Raw genomic sequence first — 16488 nt, 5'->3', positions numbered from 1 at the left:
ATTCTTTTTGACTGTTTGCTCCATGGGGGTTTTAGGTGCTTCATTAAGATACATACTTCTAAACCTGTAATACAATTCTTCCCCTAAAAATGTTTATGAAACCATCCTTATTGTCACATCATGTTTGTCAGACCTATTCTCAGTATATATGCTAAGAAGTACATTTTTTTCCCCTTAAAAAAAACATGCTAGAATTTATTCTTGAACAGCTAGAAATGCTGTGGAAAACTGTTTCATGGCTTATCAGGAGCACTGTTAACTGAAAGTAATGCTTTAGAACTTGGGTACCAAAACTATCATATACAATCCAATGATAAAGTTACATTTTGCTGTCTTTTCCCAGTCAGGCTTATTTGCTTTAGATTTGAAGATGTAAATGAGGAGTAACATTTGCTCTATATAATTTCTGTGGCAATTATGCAAGATAAAGCAACAGAGAATGTTCATGACTAGTGCAAACAAAATTGACTGGAAGTTCAACTATATTGGTAAAAATACCTTGAAAGGGTAAAAATATGTCACTTAATGAGAACTTCGCCGTAGTTCTCTTCCATAGGTTGTGCCTTCTTTGGGTTACACAAGCATTCAATATGTAGGTGTCTTAAAGAGCAGGATGTGTTTACTATCTTTTATTTATGAGCTGAGCAAATAACTTTTATATTTGGAAACACATGTAATGGTTTTAACGCTTTATTTAGACTATTCCAGCCAATCATATATTTTGCTAGCTTTCCCCATACACACACAAATATATAGATGTATATATTTTCCATTTCACACACAGATTATTAGATCACTGGTATTCATCACCAAACATCTCTTCAATTGCTTTGCAGTTTTGTGTGTGTTATTTGCACTGTGACACATTTATTTGAAATCACAGATAATTTTTTACATGTGATTTAAATGTATCAATATTCTTTTTCTTTGCTCAGAGTAATTTATTTTATGGTACCATAAATCAAGTTGTTTAAGTTCAGTAAGTTAAATAAAACTGAGACGGCATGAAATATTCAGACAGTAATTTAAAAGTTTTGAAAGTGTTGAACTAGTTAAATAAATAATTGGCAACACTGCTCATCGTTTTCTTTAGTGCCTGGTCAACCATTGAACTTCAAAGCAGAACCTGAGTCAGAAACAAGCATATTGCTTTCCTGGACACCTCCACGCTCTGATACCATTTCCAGCTATGAACTGGTTTACAAAGATGGGGAACACGGGGAGGAGGTAAGCGGCAAGATTGTACATCTTTCACATAATCTTTAGTGAGTCAGACATAAAATGCTGCAATCGTTTAAATTTCATGGATTAGCAAGTTTTTTAACACAATGCCTTGATGTTTAAGTGTTTGTTAAACCCAGCAGTTAGTCTAGGGACAGACTGAAAATGTGTAAACAGCTGAAAATGCTGTTGATGGTTACCAGCAAGTGAAATTTTGCTGTAGACAGCAATGAGTCCTCCACAGAAGTTTCATCCTGTTTGAGACATTGATTGTTTCTCTAAAAGTTTATTCCTCTAATAAGGCTTGGAAACAAAAGTGTTTGGAGGCAAAAGTGTATGGACCCGTTAAACTTTTTTTTTAGTTACACTTGGACTTTGAAGTCTTTTTTCATCCTTAGATAATTTTTGCACAGTTTTATAAAAGATAGCTGTAGGGAAGTCTTTGTTCATGTGTTATTGTCTGAAAAGCCCTTTATGCTTTGTACACAGCTATTTTTCCTCAGTCAAGCAGCATTTCTGGCTCTGAGTTCCACCTACTGAACTACTGACTTTAAAAAATACTGTTCCTTAATGCGTGTTTGTCATATTAATGCATTAATTTTTGGTTTGGTTTAGTTCGATTTTGTTATGATTCACTTTCTTAAATGTAAGTTTTTCTCAATGGGAATATCAGAATTTACAGTCCCTGAATACAATCAAGACTTCCTCTTTTTATCCGTTTTTAGCAACGCGTTTCCACCGAACCTACTACATCTTACCGTCTGCAAGGCTTAAGACCAAACAGCCTCTACTTATTCCGTCTAGCTGCACGTTCTTCTCAAGGCCTGGGTGCTTCAACAGCAGAAATTTCAGCAAGAACCATGCAGTCAAGTAGGTGTCTTTCCTTGCAAACTTTATTCCCTTGTCTTGTATTTCTGGAAGAGATTAATCTCAGTTGCACAGAAAGGCATCAACAAAGCCAAAATGCAGCATACGTGCTGCTTAATACAGCAGAAGAATTCTTAACGTGTATATTTGAGGTGTATTGTGATCAACTTAATATATGACTGGCTTTTATATAGTTTCAAAAAACAACCTCTACAAACCAGTGTCTAAGGAGGCAACATAATCCTGTCATAATAAAAATTTATTTTATGTTTTAAGAAGGTATCTGTTGTATCATGCAATAGGTATACTATAATAGTAGTCCTTCCCTCATAAAATTGCGCCTACCCAGTCTGCATATTTCCTGCAATACTAGGTTGTTTCTGCAATATCTTCCTAAAGGACAAAAATCTGTGGAGTGGGTCATGTTGAATATTTCAGACTGTACCAAAAATTTCTTAACAACTCTTCTGTAGTAGCTTATCATTCTGACTTTGTTAATTTTCTTAATCTAAGCTTTTTAGTGTTCAGTCCCTTTACACCTGTAGAAAAATAGTTTTCTCATTGGATGCTTATGGAAACAGTATCATGAAACTTATCACATTTGCCTACAAATGAAATGTAAGAACTTGTCAGGGATTTATATATGCAACTTAAAATATTTCAATTAAGACTTAACTAACATAATCAGATACGCAGAGATGATGTCTAAAAGTGTTACTTGTGCCTGACTAGTTATGGTTTCATGACAGTTTGCATTGGAATGTGTCATTTTAAAACTTAATACAATCCTATTTTTATTTAAATTAAATGACCTGTTCTTAAAGTAATCCTATTCAAAACAGAAATTGCTGTTTCTCAATTGACATGAGTATTTTTAATTTGCAGTCATGACAGATGTGATTACACAGTCATTCCTTGCTATTGTTATTTATTAATTACAATTAATGTGACTGGAGACACACCTTTAACCAAAGCTAAATGTGTTTCTGAAGCATTTCTAAGGCATTTGGAATAAGACTGTTATATAACAAGGCTGGGTTTAGAGATGGTGAAAAGGCACCCTTTCATTTTAATAATCCTGAATCAGTAATTTGATTAAGAAAAAGGCATTTACTTTTTCTGGGAGTAATTTCAATTATTTAGAAGGCACTTTCCCTTTTACTGAGTGAAGATTGCTTAGACTACGCATACAAAATGAACATCTAGGAGCTAAGGCTACATATTCCATGTGTAAGCACATTGCCATTTTCCCTTGAATATAAGAATGTTTTTCTCAGCCTTGTGTCTTCAAATAGTAGCAAAATACAGTTAATTTCAGTGATCAGACCCAAGTTATTCGCTCAAAAGATCGCAACTTTTTTTTCGCCAAAAATGTGTATTTAAAAAATAAGTATATTCATTAGTAAAAGTGGTTACACAAGTAACCTTTAAATTATCCTTGGTTACATAAGTGCAGTATTTTTGCATTTTCAGAGTATAATGAATTAAAATTTAATAAACTTCTATGAGTTTATTAGCAGTATTCACCCAAATACGCTATTGCCTTTCATCTTGGTATCAGAGGAAGATGCTGCAGGGCTTTATTTCTTTTTTCTATAAGACCCTTAAGGGGCATTTTACAAGTATTTTACTTTCTGCAAAAGTTAATGATAGAAGTGGACCCATGTGTTTTTAGAACTTGCTTATTGAATTAATGTATATAAAAACAATCCCAAATGTGATAATTCTCATCTGTTCCCCCACCCATCTCCTCTAGATAGTTGAAATACTCGCACATTGCCTTCTATTTTCCCTTCAGAAGAGCAGTGCACCATACTGAGTAAAAAGCCATTGATCCCTGTAGAAAGAGCTGTAGGGAGCTGAAAGCTACATGTGTAAATGCAGTAGGTCACAGCAGGGTCCTATGCCTTCTCTGTTGTTTTAATTTTGTTTCATGTGCCTAGTATAAGTATAAATATACATTTGTTTCTTTTTTTCCCTTAAGAAATGGGAAGGAAATTGCAGGAAGAGGGGAGGCAGGGGAAAATAAAGGTCTTACACATAATTTTTTTGTTTTCCCTACAAGAGAGAAGGCAGAAATAGGAAAGGAGTCTGCATCTGCTACTTCTGCTAGTGAATTCGAGCTATGGCTTCTTTTTCTTTTCATACTCTGAATGATCTGTTAGTAAGGATGGATTTTGCTAAGTGAAAGTCCATTTAAGCACACAAATACATACCTAACTTTCAGTACTTGATTTGCCTCACTGAAACCACTGAAATGACATACATGCTTAAATGCCCTGGAGCTTGGAAATGGTAAATATGCTAACATATTCCTTCAAGAACAAGTCAGTAAAGGTGAGCACTTCTGCTCTGGAAGATTGGTGCTGGTGACAGGAGATGAAACAAAGTCACAAACTCTTACCATCCTCATGTGCTTAGCTTGTAAACGCTCTTTGTAAAATGACTACATGTTTTCTTGATACATTGTTTGTGGTAGATTTTTTTTTTCCTGTGGAAGTACTTTTACATTACTGGTAGGATTAATTTTTTGCTAGCAAAGGTATCTACAAGAGGAGTTAAAAATAAAACTGACAGCTGATCTAGGGTAAGTACAAGTTACAGTCAGAATCAACAAGCCTGTCACTTGTTCCTGGTAGGTAAATCTTTGACTAAGACTTGCTTCATATTCTACGGACTGCATGCTCCTAGTATGCTGGCTACAAGAAATGTTTTGTTAAATGCTTTTTATTTAAATGTAATTTGTGGTTGACTTGTGTCAGGCAGACTCAGTTATTTTAAAAAAAAAATCAGCTGAGGAGAGTGGAAAGGCTGCAAAAATGGCAATCTGTGGAGCAATTTCTAGCAATTACTGCAAGTTTTTAGGAGTTCTGTTAAAAGAGACTGTTTTCCTCCGGGAAAGTAAAGCCACTTGAAGGAGATATGTCCAAATTTGTAAGTAAATACGTGTCCTGTGTCATTTAAAATATTATAGCTTGCACTAATTGCAATGATTGTAAGCATAGATCAGTAGTCACATAAGTGTCACGTTTTTGTTTATTTCAAGAAGAATTTTAATTACAGGTAGGTAATATTATTTTGAGGTTTCATTTTCATGTATTTCCCCTACATCCTTTTTCACCATTTAGTTGGTCTCTTCATTTTCAGTTTCCTCATGTTGATAAGCCAAGGTGCATATGATTATCTGACATTTTGCTTTTTTAAGTTTCTACTTTTTTGTTTATTATTTTAATTTGTTGTCTTTTATTTATTTTATTTTTTCTTTTGTTCATTTCTTTTCAATCACTCCTATCCTTCCACTCAAATCCTCCTTTAACCCACTACTGAAATTAGAGCCATCAGCTCCTCCTCAAGACATTAGTTGCACAAGCCCCAGCTCCACTAGTATTTTGGTAAGTTGGAAACCTCCACCAGTGGAAAAACAGAATGGCATTATCACTGAATATTCCATCAAGTACACTGGGATTGATGGAGAAGATGTGAATCCCCATGAAATTTTGGGAATTTCCTCGGACAGTACCCAGTACCTTTTGGAACAGCTGGAAAAATGGACTGAGTACCGGATAACTGTGACTGCTCACACTGATGTTGGACCTGGCCCAGAGAGCTTAGCAGTATTGATTCGGACAGATGAAGATGGTATGTTGCCTCCACTCCATCAGTTTGCACCTTTATGACTCTCTGTCGATCTGCTGTCATTGTATAGGATAACAGTAATTTTTTCTGCTCCTCTTTTTCCCAAATATAATCAGATATTATCACCCTTTGAGCTTTTTAATCAAAGACTTGTCCTTTCTACACCATTTTTATATTTGGTATTTTTGCATTTTTATCAGAAAGCACTGTTTTTGTGAGTGACATAAGTTTGCTGCTCCTTTTTGCCCATACATATCCTTTTGCTCCTCCTTGAATTTAAAAATACTGCTCAGAGAAAAAACTTTCTGCTTTTTTCTTGATTTTACAGTCATTGCTATTTTTATATACTTACGTCTATAAACGTTTTTCAAGTTTTGGTGTTTTGTTTTGGTTTTTTTATTTATTTATTTGGTTGATTGGGTTTTTTAACTGCTTTCTTCTTCCATATTTTGTTTTTTGATTTGGGTTTTTTGGGTATTTTTTCTTTTTCCCTTTTTTGGTTGGTTTTTTTTTTTTTTAGTTTTGTGTTTTAGTCTTGGAAAACTGATGCTCCACATGTTTTCTTTACTTCCATTCTTGAAAGTGACAGAAGACAGCCTTGTTATCAGCCTCCTTTTTATACTACTGAGGAAAAAAATCAAAACAAAACAAAACATAGAACTTGGTGAACAAAGACAAGAGAAACGTTTTTGAAATATTTTGTGGTTTTGCTATTGTTATATTATTATTTCAGTGACTAAAATATCTCTTTGTACTAATGCTTTGAATCTCAAAGCATCTTCCTTGGCTTTTGTACATTTTTACATGTTTTTCTATTTCTCTAATACTCCTTTTTCTTCCATTTTTTGCATCAGTCATGTTTTTTGATCTTTTCACTGAAAGGTAGATCAGATTGTTGAGCAGCTCCATTTGTTGAATGATTTGTATTCTTCAGAGAAAACATAATGAGTCTGCCCTTTTTTAAGAAAAAAGAAAAAGGCAAGGGTGGGACAGGTGCCTGTAATTCTCTTCTGTCCAATGATGTTGTTCCAGTTCCTAGTGGTCCTCCTCGCAAAGTCGAGGTAGAGGCTGTCAACTCTTCTGCTGTTAAAGTGTCATGGCGCTCACCTGTGCCCAATAAGCAGCATGGTCAGATCCGAGGATACCAGGTCCACTACGTGAGGATGGAAAATGGAGAGCCAAAGGGTCAGCCCATGCTGAAGGACATCGTGCTGGCTGATGCACAGGTAATTAAAGCATTTATATGTTCTCTTCTAGGTCACAGTGAAGACAGTTAATGTACCAGACAGCTATGCAGAACGGGCTTTTGTTGTTTGTGTTTTGGTTTTGGTTTATTTCTATTCAGCACCCTACCAGCTCACATTTTTTGTCTCTATTTTAAAAACTTTTTAGAACACTTAAAGGTTCTTGGGCTAAACCTAGACATCTTTTCCTCTGTTGGTCTGCAACTGAATGCTAAGCTGTGACATTTTTCTGGTTCCCCTAAACCTAGAGACTTATAGACACCCTATATGTATATTCTGAAGTTTAAAAGCATCAGGGTCATCTGATCTATGTCACATTCAGTGTAGCAAATTGTACACAGATCTACCAATCTGCTATTACATGGTTTCAGTGGAAAGCCTAGAATCATTAGAAGGCTGTGTAAGCCCATTATTACAGTGATTCTCTGATTAACTTGTATGCACCTCACCATGTATTTCACAAGAAATAAATTTTCTTAGTGCAGTTTTAGAAACCACTATTTATATTTTCATTATTCATATCAGTAACTGTGATCAGATGAGGAGCTTAGTTTCAATAGGTAGCAATTATTTATATTGCAAAATTTCCCATCTGAAAATATTTCATTTCCCAATAAAATGATGAGATTATGAAAGCATCAAGATTAAAAAGCTTCTCAAACTAGGAATTTACTGATTGAAATATACCAGTGCACTGTAAAACTTAAGATTTCCAAAGCTTCTGGTAATGGAGGAGTCATCCGACGTTGAAACTGTTATGAAGTACACACCTGTCACTGCTAGCTATGGTTTATGGCTGGATTGACTGGAAATTAAAAGAAATTATCAATCTGAATTAAAGAATTAAATCTGCCTTCTAAACATTTTGTCTAAGTAAGTAAATGAGGTTTTTACTTTTCTTTTTTTCTCCCTTCAAGTCTTAATTCTAAATTTCAGGTCTGCAGAGAGCTTTCTTAAGAATACGTCTACTACACCCACATTTTGCTGATGACCCGATTCTTAAAATATGGTCTCTGTTTCTGGAGGTCTTTGTTGCAGTTTTACCTACCAATATTTACTTCCTATTTTTGAAAACACTGTATTCTTACAGCTTAAATTCAGTGCACAGAAAGATGAAAGGAAATGGAAGGTGAAAGGGAGAAGGAAGAGGATATGGAAAGAATATGCTGGTGTGCTTTCGTTCTCCCCTTCCTTGCACAAAATTTTACATTCAACGTCTCAGTGTAGTGGATTGAAATAATTTTAAACATTAGAAAGTTAGTAACTGGAGACAAGGTGAGATATTTGAGCCCAAATATCATAAAGGCAAAAGTTTTATTTCTTCTTTTGTCAAGTTGGCTTTGACTGGACTGTTTGCCATTGTTCCACACTGGATAGTCAACTGCTTTCTACTCCTACCACTCCTCACTGCCTGTCATACTTCTGTGATGCATGTAATCAGGGCTTGTGCAGGTATGAAGACCCCGATGGTAAAATATCAATATGGTTAGGTTTCAAGACCTAAAAATACTACTATTAATTTAAATAATGTATTGCACTAATTTAGAAAACTGCACCTTGTTGCCTGGTAACATGATTAAATAATCCAGGTAGCCTTTAATTCTGCCTTGGTAACTTTTAATACAAACTGTTATAATGCTACATGGTACAAGAGAATTCATTACTTCTTTCATTTGTCAAGGAAAGAGAAGTAGCTCGTTTTTAGGGAAAGCAGAAATGGAATTAAAAATGTATGGCCTGATTTCATTAACCAAATTCCAGGTGATTCTACATGATTAATTCAAAGTGTACATGATTTTTTCAGACATTTTTCAAACTTATTTTACTGTTAAGATGAAAATTTTATCTCAACCAGGCTGCAAATCTCCTTATTTCTTTTGTTTTTCCCTTCAACTTCCTTTACTCTAAATCAGTGGGAATATGATGATACTACTGAACATGTAAGTAGTTTTGCCTGGGCAGAAAAACATTGTGGGTTTGGTTTGGGATTTTTTTTTGTCTTGCTTGTTTGCTTGTAGCATCATTCTATTTTTTTCGGCTTTCTTTGAGGTATTTTCTTTGGTTGGTTTTGGTGTTGTTTTTTCTGTCATTTGCACAAATGCACGCTCCTAACATGAAAGATTTTCTGATATGACTCTTTTTCATTTTGGTTTGATTTGAGTTTTTTTCCCCTGTGAGAGCAGAGTTACTGTTCCTTGCTTATTGTGGTGTTTAGCATGATGACAGTCTACAGCAGTGGTTTATGTTTTCATCCTTTTGATGACAGTCACTAAGTTTGCCTCACAATTTCTTCTTTACAAGGTGTTACTAGAAAAATAAAACAGAAGAGGTTCAGAGTTGAGTACCAAAAGCCATATTCTTCTGTATTAATTTTAAGGTTAACAAATTTTCTGTGTAACTGAAAGTTGAAGTCAGTTGTTTTTTGTTATACATTTTATCAGGAAAGCCATATGCCCTGCAGTGTTTATGCCTAAGTAATGAGGTTTGCTGCATCCAAATCACACTTTTAAACACTACACACAATTATATCTCTTACACCATGAAGTACTGATTGTTTTAGGTGAGGCTAATATCTTCATCACTGTTTTGGTTTTGTGGTTTGGGTTTTTTTAATACTTTTTACAGTTTAATTCTGTTAATATCAGATGCAATTTCCTTGTGAAAGATTTGAAGTCTGTCTTACTGATTTTGCCCTTAAGGATCAGTTCGATTTTTAGGTAGAGTCTAAGGAGGGAATTTTTTGGTAGTAGTTTCTTATTGGAGTTATTTTGCCCACTCATTCTAACCATTGCCTTATTATTTCTATATTTCTAATAACTGATTGTAAATACAGTATTGAATTCCAATTACATCTTTACTAAGCTCATACCTACTGTCTTGAGAAATTCTAGAAATAGCTTAACCCATAATTTTTATATTAACTTTTCATAGGTGTTGCATCTGGGGGTTGTGTGATTGCACATTTGCTATTTGTTCTAGCATAAATACACCATCTCTCTGGCAGCATTGAAATTTAGTGTAAATCAGGCATCTGAAAATGCAAAGGAATAGTCCAGTGCTTACAGTCTGGAAGTTGGGAATGTAGAGCCAGTCAGTTGTCTCCAAATACTGTCCCTTTATATTTGCATATAAAATTTATTAATATAATAAGTGTAAAGATTTAGTCCTCTTGTTGCCCTTACAGCATGATGTAAGTTTAGTTCATTTGTGGTGGGTCACCCTTCACCCTCTTACGTGTGCATATACATGTGCACACACGTGAGAAAAAGATCCCCTTTGCTTTGATACTTGAGAGTTTTAGCATTTTTGCTGTTCATTTGTACTAGCTGAAGAGCTACTTGTTTTGTAGTGGTTATTATTTGTTTGAGGGTCATCAGATGTATCCCTCTGACCAGATTTTTAATGGTGTTCTAGGTAGTTCTTTTAGAGATGAAGAGTGAGTTGTTTCTGAAGTCCTTTCAGATATTTAGAAGTGTAGTCCAACAAGTGACACAGGGTGCAATGAAAATAACAAAGCTTTCTTGTTTAGCTAAACTGTCATTCCTTACAAAGTGTGGGTATAAATGCAACTCTTTCCTTACTAAGCATTTTAGAACTATATCAGTGATATCCTGTGAATCACTTAAGTGAAACTGAGTTTTCTGTATCTACATATGCATGCATTTCCCAATGTCTGTAGTATTCCTTATGCAAGGTATTTCAGAAGACTTTATTTACTGTTCACACCACTCACCCTTTGGCCTTTTTCTTTAAACTACCTGAGGCATACTGTGTGTGCTGTCCTTGGTTGCTTAAGCAAGTGACACATGTTGCATCATGAAGTATTTCACACAGGACAGCAAACGCTTGCTAACACTGTAGCTCAAATGTATATACACTGTGTGTAGTACAAAGTGGATTTCTGAAGGACTCCATGTTGTCTTGGCAAACAATCTATTTTTAATTAATTTTTCTTGTTCTATATCATCTTAGGAAATGATAATTTCTGGACTTCAACCTGAAACTACATACTCTTTCACTGTGACAGCCTATACAACAAAAGGTGATGGAGCACGCAGCAAGCCCAAACTTGTATCTACTACTGGTGCAGGTAATACTTGTACACACAGTAATCTCTTAATGAATCCTCTGACTTTTTCTGCTAGTGTTTTGCTCATACTATTTGGAAGTCTCCTGTTGTGTGACAAGTTTGTTTCTAAGATACAGCATTTTCTGTTTCAGTATTTGGCCCTTCGTTTATTTTGATAAAAACAGAACCAGTGTCCTCTTTTGTCTCTTTCTCAATTCAAGATGAGGCCACTTTACAGTTTTCAGTAGCTTTTCAATTATGATTGATGTCTTCATGGAGAGGCAAAAGTAGAAATTCAGGGCTGAGAAGGATATTTAAGAAACTTGTGAAGGGCTTTCCTGATATTCATGAGAGCAGCAATGCAGCTGCCTTTCAGTAAAAACATTTATAGAACCTATTCCCATGACAGTCATAACTTATCTAGGGAGAATGTGATTATTAAAGCAGAGAATTAGAAAACAAAAGAAAGTTGATCCTGTGAAACCCTGAAACCCATATTGATTCATGGGTAATTTAAGGCACAAATTGGGGCATAATACACCATGTCACTGTGTTCAGTCTGCATTTGATCACAGGGGGTACTAGATGGTGGATATCTGATTGCATAACCAATTCAGCAGTTATCACTGATAGGATGAACCAAATTGCTTTAAGATGAGGAACAATTTAGGTTTTTTAATTTAAATGCTTCCTTGTTGCACAGCTTAAGTAACTGATGTCACCGCAGCTTTAGTGTGATGTCCACCTACTGGTGTTCACAGTCTGTAGGTATTGCATTCATTTTCAGGGGTTTCTAGTGCAGCCATTGAGGATATTCCATTACAGTCATATATAGCTCCATTACAAGCTCTCTTAGTAACAAGGTATTGTTTATGCTATAGATAAAGTCCAGGAGGCATATGTATTTTTATTTATAGTGACTGACTCCATTTTTAAAACAGTCACTAAATGTAAAACACGTCTTCTATTAATAGGAAAAACACCTATATCCTTGTCTCTAACTTCTTATCTTTCCTGAATTTTCATAGTCTGGGTAAAAAAAATTATATATACTTCTTGCTTGATTTTGAACTTGATTTAAGAAAAAGACACTTGATCCAATATTCTTTTTTAAGTTTAGTTCCAAATTTAAATAAACACAATTATATAAATTACAATTTGATTAGTTTCTAGACATAAATGTAGGGTATGCAAATGTGCTTCCAAAATTTAATGCTCCACTGCATTTAATCCTTATTTGACTATTCTTGTTTCACTCTTGTAAGATCTCTGAAGCTTCTACTTAAAAAAGATAGAACATACCCCATGTTCCATATAAACCTGAGAGGAGAGCAATAGAGAATCCGAGGCATGTCTGTAAATGTAATACATATTATACCATTCTTGCTGTTTGTTTAACCCTTTGGAAAAGTAATATTTGTTCCTGTATGTAGGATAACCAGTAGTTACCATTTTTCTGCTTTATATATACCAGCTTGTGTGACCATCTCTTCTCTTCGTGATACAGCCTGCTGTGGTTGAGCTCTTTTTGTAAGCAAAATTTGTAGCCGATTTTTGCAAAAAGGAACATTAAATTTAGTCAGTATCAAGAGGTTTTTGCTCACTGTCTTTCTATGAGAACACATCACATAAGTGAAGGAATGTTGCATTAGTACCAAGGGCCTGTAATACAATCTCCTATTCTTTGCACTTCCGCTTGATTTATTTTTTTCTAAAAAGGTGCTATTCAAATACTAAGATACAGCAAACTTTTAAAGTTTGATGTTAAGGTCACAGGTGCACCTCTGTTAGAATGAGATTATATCTGTAAGATATATGAAAAGAGGATAGATGTCTGAACATTTACTGGAAAGGCTTGCAATCTCTATGCTATTCATATGAAAAGTATCTATTTAGCTGTGTCCAATAAATGATAAAAACCCATCATTTGCCATTTTAGACATGAAGGATTCACCAAACATAAGTAAGTCTACAGTGTAGTAACTGAGTTACTAGGAAAGTCATTGAATGCTGTTACTATTTTCACTTCAGAGTGTGTTTTTTGTCTTTCTTCCAATTTCCTCTCCTTGTTACTGAAATCAGATGGAAGAAAAACTGTTTCTTAACATTTCTAAATCAAAGCACTGGAAAATTAAATTACTTGGGGCAAAGTTACAAAATGTGTGAGTAACAAGACCTTGATAAAAATGAAGAGTTCCTATATTGTGATATCATACAATTTTCATGAAGTTTTTAGTCAGACCTGTAATTTCTGTGTCACAGTAGCTGAAGAATCTAAGTACAATAGCATGTCCATTATTTGAGATTTCCTGTCATGCTGGGCAGCACTCTTGAAATACGGATTTCAGCTAAGAGGAGGAAATTTATGTTGAGGCAGTAGTGTACTTTATAGCAGCTAACAGGAACAAATTTCTTCAGGTAATTTAGCAGAGGCAGCTTGCGTGAGCTTCTTCTACTAGCAATGGTGTGCTATTGCAACTGTAATGTTTATGGTAAAGGGGTATGTGTCAGATATCTTCCTGTGGAGTAATGGAAAAGGATTTCACTAGATCAGAGAATATATTTTTTTCTGAACAATTTCTCTTCTTTTGTGCTAATAGAAAATTCAGGTTCTTAGGAAGTCTCTAGGTAGAGCTCTTTCATTACACAATTGTATATAGGACTGCAAAGAATCCTGCCGTTCATCCTAAAAGACTGTAATATTCACAAGTGATCATTCTGAAAGTAAATGTCAGCTGAAAGCTATCTGAAAATAAAAAGAAATGTATCCACTTTGCAATATCAAGTAGGGTCTATAGTTAAAAAAAAGTGACCATTGTTATTGACTGTTTTAGTCATGTGGTATTTTATTGGATAAGTAAGCTTTATTAGTTCCCCTGTTCTGATCAAGAGCAAGTACTAATTTCTTTCTTTCTCTGTAATTACCACAAAAGTTAAAAAGCAGTTGTGATTGTGAGGTCAGCCACAAGAAAAAAATGGTGCAATTTATCACAAAAATAATTTAGTGATACCTTCCAGCAGTCTCTTCTCTAGAAAGCTGAAGGAGTTTTTATTCTTTCTGTGTGAACTCTTTTAAAATTCTTTCTTGTGCTACATTGGTGTCAGTATTAGTTATAATACAGAGAAAAATATGGCCTGCAAAAGACCTTCACAGCTGTTTTTTTGTTACATAAATACTTGTAGTTATCAATGAGAAAAAGTTAGAACTAATCAGAGAGATACTCTATGCACCAGAAGGTGAGGAAAAAAATTCACAAGAGTCCTGGGAATAATGCTGCCAGGTGAAAGAGACATTTAAAATTAAGGATTTTTGGAAAATTTGTATAAAACCTTTCTGTAGTTCTTAGGAAATTGGAAGCAATGTCATGACTTTAAGAGAGATGTAATGAGGAAAGAGCTTTCTAAATGCAGAATTTTCTTCAAGGCATGCCATTCTTCCCTCCTTATTCCTCATTCATTATGGAATGGTAGTCAGAACTTCTGACAAAAACAATCTGATTTGCTGGGTACCTGAGAATTGAAGAGTAGTAAAATCTCTGGAAGTGTTTAAATACAGGAAGCAGAGCTCACAGAGAAGCAGTTCTTCACGTGGGAAGACTTCAAATGCGGATGAAACTAATTAGTCTTCTTTGAAGACTTACATAGTCATTGCACTACTACTCCCACAATTATTCTAGTCTCTTGACCTGTCAGGCATTGGTACACAACAAGCACCAAATTTCTAAACAATGATGGGTATGTTTCAGTATCAAATAATTCATTGTAATAGAAACAGACTATTTTGAAATAGAAAGATTAATGAAAATATAAAAGAAATGTATATAAATGAATATGAATAAATTAGAAGAAATAAATTGGAACAGTAAATGAGAGCAATTGATATTGAGACTCTGAAAATGTGCACTGCATAAATTGTATAATGGGATTTCTACCTCTATTATGAATAGCTTAATCCTTTAGACTGAATGTCCTTACCACAATTGTAGTCTGAACATCTCTGAAAGACAAATCATCAGTTTGCACTAATGGATACCAGTTAAGAATATGAGTATATGTGATGTGCAGGTTAAGAAGAGCTACCAATTTAATCTTCAGAAGAAGAAATCCAGTTCATATGCACCAAGACCATGCTGGAAAATAAGTCATATGTGATAAGCCAGGACCATCCAAAAATTAAATTTCAAACTGTACTACCTCTTCAAGCTGAAACTGCCCATGATGGAGGTGATTTGTGTACAGAAAATAGAATAGGGTTCTAGCATATGTAGTAATGATTGTTGAGGACAAGGTTGTTCTGAATTTCCTTCAAACACATTTTAACTATCAGTATTAAAGGTTATGTTACACCTATCTAGAAACTTGTAATTTATAACTTGTTATTATCATTATTATTACCATTATTATGATTAGTTATTTCCCTGTTTACTGGGAATGTGCCTTGGATTAATTTAATGAACACTTATGACAGTGCTCCTTTTTTTCCTTTATTCAAGCAAGGATTTTTAAGTGAGACAGAACCACTTATAAGAAGTCTGCTCAAAGTTTTACTTCTTGATTCGTGTTCCTATGTCCTGTGCCTCTGAATGTTCTCTTTATTTAGAAATAATTGTAAGGAAAGAAGACAAAAATGCAATAAATGTCTCTACTGTTGCAGTTCATTATACTGCATGACTTAATATTGCGGGAGGCATACATTATTTCTCTCATAAGACAGTCAAGCCAAGAGTGAGGGAACAGAAAATGCATCCCTATTCCTGCTAAAACTAGGCTCAAGAATTGTACATACAATTTTGTTTCTATTTATCATCTGTAAATAACATTGTGCTACAGTTCCAGGCAAACCTCGGCTTGTGATTAGCCACACACAGATGAACACGGCTCTAATTCAGTGGCATCCTCCTGTGGAAACTTTTGGCCCGCTGCAGGGTTATCGCCTGAAATTTGGTCGCAAAGACGTGGATACATTTACAACCATGGAGTTCTCGGAGAAGGAAGATCACTTCACGGCCACAGACATTCATAAAGGAGCTTCTTATGTCTTCAGGCTCTCAGCTAGAAATAAAGTGGGCTTTGGGGAGGAGATGGTTAAAGAGATTTCTGTTCCTGAAGAGGTACCCAGTGGATTTCCCCAAAATCTCCACTCAGAAAGCTCTACTTCTACATCTGTTCAATTAACTTGGCAGATGCCGCTCTTGGCAGAGAGAAATGGCATCATCACCAAATACACCATCTTGTACAGAGATATCAATGTTGCTTACCAACCAGTTGAACTCCCTGTTGTTCCTGCTGATACCACTATGACACTTTCTGGCTTGAAACCAGATACCACATATGATGTAAAAGTACGTGCCCACACAAGCAAAGGGCCTGGTCCATATAGTCCAAGTGTCCAGTTCAGGACACTACCCGTGGATCAAGGTAGGATTTGTCTGCTTATGGCGTTGACCTTTA

General features: G+C 35.0%; 1 protein-coding gene across 18 annotated transcripts in view; it reads left to right on the top strand.

The window, feature by feature from the left end:
- Positions 1-16488, top strand: part of PTPRD (protein tyrosine phosphatase receptor type D) — a 368346-nt gene that overhangs the window by 243504 nt on the left and 108354 nt on the right. For 9 of the 18 annotated variants that reach the window (XM_071579817.1, XM_071579814.1, XM_071579826.1 and 6 more), the window contains 7 exons: positions 1094-1227; positions 1947-2091; positions 5422-5727; positions 6757-6950; positions 8882-8908; positions 10941-11058; positions 15868-16455. In XM_071579817.1, coding sequence (XP_071435918.1) covers positions 1094-1227; positions 1947-2091; positions 5422-5727; positions 6757-6950; positions 8882-8908; positions 10941-11058; positions 15868-16455 — 1512 coding nt within the window. The remainder of the gene's footprint in view (positions 1-1093; positions 1228-1946; positions 2092-5421; positions 5728-6756; positions 6951-8881; positions 8909-10940; positions 11059-15867; positions 16456-16488) is intronic. The other 9 variants (XM_071579825.1, XM_071579823.1, XM_071579824.1 and 6 more) reach the window with 2 other exon arrangements.

This window comes from Pithys albifrons, chromosome Z (genome assembly GCF_047495875.1).
Source record: "Pithys albifrons albifrons isolate INPA30051 chromosome Z, PitAlb_v1, whole genome shotgun sequence".
Taxonomy (NCBI): Eukaryota; Metazoa; Chordata; class Aves; order Passeriformes; family Thamnophilidae; genus Pithys; species Pithys albifrons.
The sequence above is the reverse complement of the archived record's forward strand: the minus strand, read 5'-3'. Positions and strand labels throughout refer to the sequence as shown.